This window comes from Arachis ipaensis, chromosome B03 (genome assembly GCF_000816755.2).
Source record: "Arachis ipaensis cultivar K30076 chromosome B03, Araip1.1, whole genome shotgun sequence".
In the NCBI taxonomy this organism is placed as follows: domain Eukaryota; kingdom Viridiplantae; phylum Streptophyta; class Magnoliopsida; order Fabales; family Fabaceae; genus Arachis; species Arachis ipaensis.
Window position 1 is genome coordinate 102,467,726 of NC_029787.2, and position 11,281 is coordinate 102,479,006.

The following is an 11,281-nucleotide window of genomic DNA, read 5'->3' on the forward strand; positions in this document are numbered from 1 at the left end:
GACTAAAACCACAAGTCATATACATCTAGCAGACATATTGAAGTCAGCTATAGTAGTTCCCTATAGAAGGGGTCCTCCATCCATATCAAATGGTTTCACAGTTGGATATTTCCCACAATCTAAGGTACTCTTTGATCTAATTGATATTTATGTTTTGGGATGGGATTGAGACGACATGTAATTACACATTCCATATTCTATGAGTAACTACTTATTATATAATCTTTAGTTAATCCCGTCTTGTTTCAGAAAGCCTTATTGAATATTCCAAGCTAGTGGCTGTTACCATGCATAATTAATTAATATCTAAAAAATCTCCGAAAGCATGAAATATATCTCCGAACTAGTAGGTAGTTCAGGATTCCAACTAGGCTCTCTCGATGATGAATTCCTGACCGTGGCTGATATCCCTTCTCGGAGGCCGACTTGGCTCGTCTCCCTTTGCGACCGGCACATCCTCTTCGTGTGACCTGGAAGCCCGCAAGAAGTGCAACAACGCCTCTTTCCCACAGGCTCGTCCTGTGTCGAGGAGGCCAGGTTCCTACCGTGCTTAGGGGCCCCCTTTGTCCTAGTTACTGACGGGTCCTTTACGACGTTCTGTTGCCTCAGTCCAGCCTCACGGTCTATCGTATTGCCCCTTCGACCATGAAGCCTCTGTGCCAAAGAGGGTATTGCATCCCTGGCCATTGCAAAGTCAGCTGTATCATCAGAAACAAGCTTCGCAACAATATTCATTACATTGCATAACGCGCCATACCATAGTAATCGAGTGCCGTGACCCTCTGTCCCTTGTGTTGCTATTGCTGTCCATTCTTTGGCATTCTTACACCACCGCCTCAGTATCAAACCTGGTGGGATTTTATCCAAACTCTCATACTTCATCATGCAAATTATGTGGCAGCAAGGGATACCTTCACTGTTCCATATCTGACAATCACATTCAATCTTTGGCTCATTCGGATCGTATAGCACCTTGCAGACCCTATGATGGTTCCCCATATTTGAGAACTTGTAGACGGATATTGTGCTTATGCTGTCTTTTCCCAAAAACAGTAGACTCCCAACCTTTTTAATTTGTTTCCTAACCTCCTTAAAGATTGCTCTAGTGTATATCTTCAAAGCAAACAGCTCTATCTTATTAAGACTTGTCGTCAGCATAGGAGTGTAATACGACAAATAAAACTGGGCCGTCACCTTATTATTGCGGTAATCTTTCACCACCCTATCCAAGCTGTGAACCAATTCCAGAAGGCTGTAGCCGGCGCAAAAAGTTTCCCGTAGATATGTCGTTGCCCAACTCTGTCTTAATTCATACGTTCTTTTCACCCAACTATTGTTCATTAATCCTAGACTCTCCACAGCCGTCTTCCAATACTCCTCAAACTCTGTAATGTCAAAGTTTGCGTAAACTGCCTTCTTGAAAACCTTAAGAAATTTAGGTTCTTTTACCCTCAAGACATAGTTTTTTTCCAAGTGTTAGGCGCATAGGCGATGCTTGGCTGAAGGTAGCACTTCCGCAATTGCTGCTCGCATAGCTTTATCCCCATCAATGACCACAACATAAGGCGTCTTATTATCCATGACATCCAGAATATTACACAAAACCCACCTATATGTACGGACCTCCTCGTCCTCCAGCAATGCAAACCCGAATATCGTCGTCTGCTTGTGGTGATTTGATTCGGAAAAGACTATTAAAGGCTTCTTGTACTTGTTGGACCAGTATGTTGCATCAAATGCAAGCACGTCACCGAACAACTGGTAATCAGCCATCATCTGCCCATCAGCCCATAATAGGCTACCAAGTCGATCGTCTGCTGTTTTGGTATATTTGGCGACTAACATCATGTCAGCGTTGACCTTGCCCTCCAAATAACTTATCGTTGCTGCTGCGTCTCCGTCGTTTATTTGAGCTATTCTTTGGCTGTGAACATAATTATATAGATCCCTTGTCGTAAACCAAAGTATCCCATATCCCCCTGACTGTCCGACCATGTAAGCCATAATATTCGATGTGGCAATCCTGAACTTTTTGAGACTATCAACTTGAGCCTTATCACTCTCACTCAGATTTCGATGACTAGGAAGAAGATGACTAAACATAGTTGCAGCAAGAGGGTGGTTATGGTTGTCCTCTATCCTCTTGACTTTCCAAACCTGGTCTTGCAAATCATAGTAAATTTTCAACTTTGCGGTACAATCCATGCGACTCTCGAACCTCTCATCATGTACTCTTTCTGGATAATCGTAGTGTTTCTCATGCCTTGTACTTTGCCGGTGATAAAAAAAGTCTCGTCTTACCAAAATACCATTTATTTGAGCCACGTCACCCTTCCTTACACCGAACCCCCTTAGCTGGGAAAATTGTTTGCATGCTGTATAAGCCTTTTGCTCGGTACTAAACACCTTGTCCACGAAATCCTCTGCGGACCTAAACTCAGGCGCATTACCCTCACATGTCACTGGGTCTGCGCCAACGCCATTCTCGTGGACGTCATCACCCATTTCACCCGTCTCGGAGTCATCCCCAAAAGAGTCGTCGTCGTCATTCCCACTCGAAGAAGAGATACCGAAATACTTTTCTTCAGTAAGCCGATCTGAATCATCCTCTCCACCACTGAACTGAAAGCTCGAATCCATCTTCAACAACATAGGAAGTCAATCACCTAGAAAATATTTAGTTGGCAAATAACTTACAACCAACGTGAATGTAAGTTAATTAAACTCTCACAATGGACTAATAAGTTATAATAGTCCAAGCATATGTAAATAGCCACACCAAACTTCAACAACAGTAGTTTTAAATTCATCCACTTACAATTTGACCTAATGTAATGACTAGTCCCAGACAATAAAGATGCTGTAATAATCTCTACTCAAATACGAAGTCACAACCAGCAAATATTTCTATAATTAAACACACATCAAATCACTATTGTTAAATACTATTCCATATTTAACGCACATTATATAACCGGGAAACTCGTCAAGAAAGTCACAAGATCAAGTTAAACTTACATGTAGTCGTATCCAATCTTGGGACAGTATGTAGCTACCATGAATAACCCCCTGTGTTTGAGCATTCCCTCTATACTTGCTCTCTTTCTATATTCTCTACCTGAATGAATGGTTCAGTTGAGCAATTCAGCAAAATTCCGAAACGTCAACACAGTGAAGAACAACAGCAATAACTGACTTAATTGACATTATGATAAGAACCAAAACAAAAAGGAATGGCAGCCACACTTTATCACAGTATTGGTATAGGAAATGTTTTCTTCCAAAAAGAGATACATAAATATTCAAACATTAGTTGTTTATTTGTAGGACCCTACAGTTTCGGGATTAATCAAGCGTTTCCTCATAGGATCTACGATCTCACACTTCTCATCCACAAACATGTACACCAATATTATATTAAAACATTAAACACAGTTAACTTCTTTTTTATCCTAATTTCATTTTTATTCTACCAATGTTGCCAAATCCATAAAAGGGTACCTTAAAGTTTTTTATACTCCCATTCTTGCCTTACTCATCAGTTTACGCCTTTGTCATAACACTCTGTAACTACCTTTGTCGCTTGAGAGGTCTGGAAGATCAAAGACACCCAAAATTTAGTAGATGGGGATTCCCGATGCCGTGGTTAATTCAGCCATTGAAAAAATCTATTGCAATCTTGATATATACGACTAGCATTAATCTTGTTAGCAAATGAGTTAGAACAAAAATGAGTTCTAGTTCCTGCGGTGAAAATACAAAAAAAAAAAGAAGAGTTTGAATAGCATATTTTCCATTAGTCAACCATGCAACAAGCGTTTGATCAACAGTTAATAGTTGAAGCATGGCATTGCACATGCTATATACAAATCATATACGAATCCATGGCAAATAACTTAATCCAATGTGTATTAGATGCTAAATATTAGTTCAGTTGCAATTCCTATCAACAAAGATTTTATATTGTCAAAATTCATATATATACATATATTTGTTAGCATGCTTATTGAACCCCATAAGTCTATTACTACCAGCATTCAGTATTAAGGTTAGCCGAAACAAGTAGGCATTCTAGTGATAGAAATTCAAAAGGAGGAAAGTCCGAAGGATGTAAAATGTTCAGGAAAAGTGGGTACTAAAATCTGATTGAAAGTAGTGTGAAGAGGAAAGTAACGTTCACAAATACAGAGCCGGATAAACTAGCTACTCAAGATCCTAAGCGACTTCCAAAACCAAAAACATCAAAAGAGAATTTTTCAACAAATTTATGGATTCTAAACAATTCACTACACCCAGTGCTCCAAACCTATAAAATAAGAAGCAAGACACTGTTTTGAATACAACATAATCCAACAGAGCAAAAACAACCAAATTCATACATGCGATGAGGCTTGAACTAGAACAGCAGCAACTTCCGAACGGGCCCACGACGGAAGCTGGACGGTTAGGGTCATTCAACACAGATAAGACACGACTCCGCAACTTCGATCGTAGTGGGTTTCCAGTCGTGAACCTCCGCCACGGCAATACCTTCAGCGGCTGTATCCCTCTCACTGAAACCTAGATCTTCGTTTTTAGGGATAACATCTTCCGCAATACTTCACCCTCCATGGATGCAGCCCGACAGCGTTTCACTTTTTTCTTTTTTTCCATTCATAGAGTATAAAAAACCGTCTTCTTTGAATACCCAATTTTTGTTGGTGCCCGAAGCCCACCTCAATAGGTCCAGCACCAGTTTATGCGTACAAACACCCTTGGCTAACAGCTCAGCCACCTCTAATGCTAAGCAGGAGACAAGCCCTGCAACAAAAGAGCGACATGTCAATCTCATATTCATTCAGACAGAAAATCTATAAATCTGTATCAATTTAAATCTGTACCATAGATTGACCCATAACTTAAAATTTAAAAAATAACTATGTAAGTAAAATGGATCCGACTCCTCTAAAGTTATATTATCACTTTAGAGAAAAAATTACACCATTAATCACCTTGGATTAAGATAGTGGGGCTCACAAATAATAAATATTGCAAATTTAAAGGTGATTAAAACATTACTTTATTACTTTACTAGTATTGTCACTTTAAAGGATCTTTTTCCAAGTAAAATGACCTAAAATTTAAAAAATAACAACTTAAGTAAAACAATCTAAGTAAATAATTTAAATTTAAAAAGTAACAACCTAAGCAAATAATAATTTATATTTATAAATATAATTTTAAAAATTTCTAGTGACAACACCTAAACAAATAAATTTCCAAACTCAACGTATGAGCGTCACATCAGCATATGAACTTCCAATTGGTATTACTTTAAAGATTTAATAATATTGTACTTGGTAGACTTGTCAACTTTTTCAAGAGTCCTCTCACTCTTAATTCCAACAAGATATCCATATAAAGATAACAGAAATTAATTAAAGAATGGGGAAAAAATGGTGATGTTTAAGTATATTGTTGCATGGCGTGTAATACTGGAATGTGGATATGCAAGTGGCAGGAAAAGCAAAACGCAGGAAACGTTTTGCCTGCATGAGAAATTCTGAAAGCTATTAGCATGCTGCAAAACACAGGATGCGTTTTGAAGGGGAATAGCTCCAACAAGTGAAACGTGTCCTTGTGCCCCCTGTATGCAAACCAAGACTGCTTTTTTGACTGCATTGGAGAAGCAAAACGGAAGATGCGTTTTGAAGGCTCCCCTGCTGCATGCACGACATGTGTTCAAGACATCAGTTCCAGGGGCTGTAAACGCGAGTGCAATGTAAAACGCAGGAAGAAAATTTTATAAAGTGAAAGGCTTGTTGAGAGAGAGGGGCAATGGTGAGGGGTACCCTTGGAGGCTTCCTGAGTGGTTTAGTGAGGAAGAAGAAGAGCAAAACGGGGCTGGTTAGAGTGAAGACCATTATTTGAAAAATGGTTCATGATTTTACTAAACATGAAGATCACATTATTGAATATTTGGATCATCCTCAATGGGTAAGTAAATTTTTTATTTTAATATATATTTATTTAAATTTTGTTTGTAATTAGTACTGTGGTTAGTAATATTACTATTACTAATATTATGTTATTATTTATTTCTCATAACTGTTTAATTTTTTTGGTATTGTTATTATTATGTTATTATTATTATTGTTATTATTATTATTAATATTACATTATTATTTGTTTATAATAGTGGATATGACAATGAGAATAATTTAATAATATTTTTTAATAATAAATCAGATAGTGTACTAAGTTATTATTATTTGTTAGTGATTTGTTGTTATTTTTCATGATAATGATAATAATGCTGTACTCAACGGTTTTTTTAAACGATATTTGTTTAATTAAAAAAATTATTAATTGTTATTGTTATTGTTATTAAAAAAAATCAATATAATAAATAGTTATTGTTATGGTTATTATTGTTATATTTGAGTAATTATTATTATGATTGATATATTATTATTTGTTTATAATAGTGGATATGACAATGAGAATAATTTAATAATATTTTTTAATAATAAATCAGATAGTGTACTAAGTTATTATTATTTGTTAGTGATTTGTTGTTATTATTATGATTAGTTTATTATTATTTGTTTACAATACTGGTTATTATGAGTAATCAATATTTATGAATTTTTAATAATTTATTATTATTTTTTAAGATAGTAATAATAATACTTAATAATTATTATTGCTAACTCTTTTTTTGAATAAATTATTAACTGATATTATTTAGAATTTTAATAGCTATCAATTTTCTTGTTGCAGGGTATCAGGAATTTGTTGCCCAGAAAACTTGATCCGCCAGATACCTTTAACGAGGTAGCTGCTGCGGCACTAGCATTGACTGGGTTTCAACTCATTTCGCGAGTCGGCGAAATGAGAGGTCATTCTGCACTACTGAGTGCTTTGGTAGAACGCTGGAGGCTGGAGACTCACACATTTCATCTTCCGGTCGGTGAGGTGACGGTAACGCTGGAAGATGTGAGCTATATTCTTGGTCTCCCAATTAATGGGGAGGCCGTTACAGGTGGATCAGACAGCAGTCACCAGTTTTTGGTGGAGAACTGCATTGCGTGTTTTGGTCGGGAGCCCGGTCCGCAAGATCACGTGTCGGGGAAGGTTAATATTGCATGGGTGCGATGGTGCAGAGACACCGAGAGGTGTGATACTCAGCAGTCTGTTGAGCGGTACGTCCGAGTGCACATTTTCTGCGTGCTCGGAACAGTTGTGTTTCCGGATAAGTCGACTACTTCGTTGAACTCGAAGTTTCTACCGCTACTTCGGGATTTCGACCACATTTCATCATACAGTTGGGGGGCAGCCTGTCTGGCACACCTGTACAGATCGTTGTGTCGTGCATCACGATACAGATGCAAAGAGATGGATGGCCCCCTGATATTGCTTTTTGTTTGGGCGTGGGAGCGTATGCCGCTCCTGGCACCAATACCCCGTGATCAGCTCGGCGATGTTGGTCCTTCCGCACCACCGCGCACCCAGTTGTTTGACTTGAATGAATGCCCTCAGGAGGAAGAGGATGTTTTGGGGGATGACGTTCAGCACTGTTATGACCTTGGTGGAGCGAGTGCTCCGGGGGTGACTGGTTCCTGGATATGTGACACTGGCAGTTCGAGCATGACAGATTTCGGGGGTCTGGATGCTGGTGTGTCTCAGGGTCATCCGTATAACTTACGGACACAGACTGCGCCTCCGGACAAATACACGCCGTCGTTGTATTCAAAGAAGGCACCGAGGAAGTAGTCAGTTGCATTTTATGTTGTACTACTAGAGTTTAGTTTTGTTTTCATTGTCATATTTTGTATTCAGTATTTTATTCAGAATTGTATTATGACTTGGTAATGTTAAGTATTATTGTTGTTATATATTTAGCTTTGTGCTCGCATAAAAGACGTCCCGGATTATCCTGCTTAATTATTATTCAGTGTTTACCGCGTAGAATGAAAGTTAACAACATAGAAAGTTACATGACAAGTTTAAAATATTTATTGATTTAATAAGTGTTAACTAATTTAAAATAGAGGACCAGGTTACATAAAAGCCACATACAACTGTGAAGTAGGGGATAATAAAGTTACACAAAAGCTTAGCCACTAATGTCCTCCAGCGGAGCTTGGACCTGCGCGCTGAGGACACCGGCTGCGACTATTTCCCTCGCGTCCACAAACCGTACACCGGCGAGGACCATGAATATCCTGCGAATCCATCTCATTCAAGTAGCGGGTTGACTTCGGTCTTCCCTTTGTCGCGCGCCTCAATGTCCAGTTGGCGATCACCTTCGCTCCTTCGTATCTATCCCACGTAGATGGGTCACCCATCGGAACAAACTCACCTCTGTACACCTTGCAAATTTGAGACATCTTGTACACATCGTGCACGTACACTTGCCAATCAAGACGCTGGTTGGCGCAACATGCAAGCACGTGGCGACATGGAAGTCGCTCAACCTGGAAGTGGCCACAGTCGCAGTGTCGTTGCGCAAGATTAACAGTGTAAATGGTACCATCTTGCATTTCGCGGACCTCAAACATCTCGTTACGCCTGTCGAACCGGTTGACCACAATGTTTCCTGCACGTCGGAAGCTTTCTTCAACTCTCTTCGTTGCAAATTCTGAATACGTGAATCCGTTGCGGAGACGGTCATGAGCCTCAGTACTCTTCCGAGTGAACAACTCATTCAGCCGATAGAAAGTTGACTGGACAAGGGCAGTCACAGGAAGGTTGCGTGCACTCTTCAGGACAGAATTTATACACTCTACCAAGTTTGTTGTCATATGTCCCCAACGATGACCACCATCGAATGCCAACACCCATCTCTCAACACCGATCTCATCGCACCATTGAGTATATGCCTCACCCTGCTCTTTAAGCCTTTGGTAGTTTTTGTTGTACTCCTGCTCCGTCCTAGAATAGCCTGTTGAACAAACCATTTAATCATAAGTAGGTGCCACAAATTTACTATGAATAGAACCATAATAGCAAGTTGAAATACCTGTGTTGACCACGAGTTTATGCAAATATGGAGCCTTGAACCTCCTTAAGAAGTTGGATCCGATGTGCCTGATGCAGTACATGTGCCACGCCTTTGGTGGTGACCATGCACTGTTACTGCGAGCTATTGCAGCGTCGATGGAGGTATGGCGGTCAAAAATAATACCCACACCATCAATGGTAACAACATATCTCCGCAAATTGGTTAGAAAAAACTCCCACGCGTCTGCTGTCTCGCCCTCGACAATCGTAAATGCAATAGGCACAATGTTTTGATTCCCATCCTGTGCAACAGCTACCAGAAGTGCACCTTTATATTTTTCGTACAGGTGCGTGTCATCAACCTGCACTAGTGGCTTGTAGTGTCTGAATGCTACAATACACGGATAGAAGCTCCAAAAAATGCGGTGCAGAACTCTTACACCTTGAACCTCCTCACTCTCACGGTAAACGGGGAGCGTTTTAATTTGAACACGAGACCTTGGCATCTTCACTGTCATTGCTTTCAACCACACTGGCAGAGTCTCGTAAGAAACTTCCCAATCACCAAAAACTTTTGCAACAGCTTTCTGCTTTGCCAACCAAGCCTTGCGGTAACTCACAGTGTAGTTGAACCTGCCTTGAACTTCTGCAATAACGGACTTTACCTTTATCGAGAGGTCTACTTCGACCAACGGCCTAATGGCATCTGCAATTGTGTCTGAGTCCAACTTGGCATGATCTTGTGAAATCGTGCCCATGGTGCACGTGTGCTTCCCATTGTATCTCCTGATCTCCCAACAAGCTTTTTTTCGAATCAAGCTAGCTCGGATAAGCCAGTCGCACCCTGCACCATACCCCTTGCATTTCGCATAGAATGACTGCGGCTCAGACTTATACACAGTGTAATCAACTCCTCTAGAGATGGTGTAGCTTTTGATTGCAGATATCACTGACTCTCTCGAACCAAATTCCATTCCGACACTAAACTCGCCATCTTCCGCCGCAACGTTGCCTTCACCTACGACGTGCGCACCAGCATCAGTTTCAGACAAGGAAAATGATTTAAGCACTACAGAAAACTTGAGTTAATAATCATAACATACCTGTATTCACATATTCAGGAAATTCCGGGGCATGCATGGCTTTGAGATCTAGAGTCCGCATAAAAGACGGAACACCAAACGGGTGTTGGCTTACAACGACATTCGCTTCATTTTGCACCGCCGGATTGCCTGCCAAGTCTCCGTCATCGTTTTCGTCATCGACTTCATAGTTAGCTTCGAATTCCTCTTTGTTATCATTATTATCTTCTTCCCAATCTATATCCTCGAGCTCATCAACATTGACCTCCTCGCCGACTGTACTCATCCCCGACTGCTGTTCAAACTCAACGTACAGCTCTATCATCGACACTTGAGATCGGGTTTGTTGATAAATATAAAACATCTGCTGCATACTGGCATCGTCAGTGATGGCCATTATTTGAAACTGTATTAGCCCACCAAATACTTGCACAGGACTTCTGTATAAAAGATTGCTCACCCTTTTCAAAATGTGGCTTTGAATGTTATTACAAAGACCATTTTGCAACTCGACAAAACTCATGGTACATGGAATGACAAATGACAATGGACATTCACAAACAAAGGTCACTCCTTCATGTGTGTTTGTTATAACCTCACCGTTATAATATACTCGCAAGTTTGCAACACCTTCCATAACTTCAGCCTCAACTAACTCTATTTTTTTGACACAGTTATTTGCCAAAAAAACACCCTATTGAGGACTTTATGAAAGAAAAACCAAGAGGAGAAGTGAAGATGAAGAAAAACAAAACCGGACTTCGTATTTATAGGCAAACTTGTGGATTTAAATATTATTATGTGCACAAAACGCAGATTGCATTTTTGGACTTCCAAAAAAAGTTTCTGACACTAACAAAACTGTGGGTTTCAAAAAAAAAATTCAGTCTTTTCAGGTGCAAAAACGCAAGGTGCGTTTTTTTAAAAGCCAACTAAAAAGAAATTAAAAAAATTTAAAAAGCCAAAACGTAAGCTATGTTTATTTTATTTTAAAATTAAAAAATATTTAACAAATATAAAACGTAAGTCACGTTTTGTCTCTGACCCATAGCAGTGCAATATTTTGCATTTCTTCCATTTCATGGCGATACACACAGCTTCTTTCTATAAGCAAAAAAATCAGCCTAAAGATAAAGATAAAAATAAAAATAAAGATTATTATAAAAATAAAGATAAAAATAAATATAAAAATGTAATAATTTTTTATGTGAAAT

At 39.3% G+C, this 11,281-nt stretch overlaps 2 protein-coding genes across 2 annotated transcripts; both read right to left on the reverse strand.

The window, feature by feature from the left end:
* Positions 307–2,640, reverse strand: LOC107633461 (protein FAR1-RELATED SEQUENCE 5-like). Its single transcript, XM_016337086.1, has 2 exons — positions 1,513–2,640; positions 307–1,425 (listed from the first exon to the last, which is right to left on the reverse strand). The coding sequence occupies exons 1-2, from the start codon at positions 2,638–2,640 to the stop codon at positions 307–309; spliced, it is 2,247 nt and encodes a 748-aa protein (XP_016192572.1).
* On the reverse strand, positions 8,106–10,704 carry LOC107633462. Its single transcript, XM_016337087.1, has 4 exons — positions 10,089–10,704; positions 9,940–10,003; positions 9,005–9,900; positions 8,106–8,926 (listed from the first exon to the last, which is right to left on the reverse strand). The coding sequence occupies exons 1-4, from the start codon at positions 10,702–10,704 to the stop codon at positions 8,106–8,108; spliced, it is 2,397 nt and encodes a 798-aa protein (XP_016192573.1).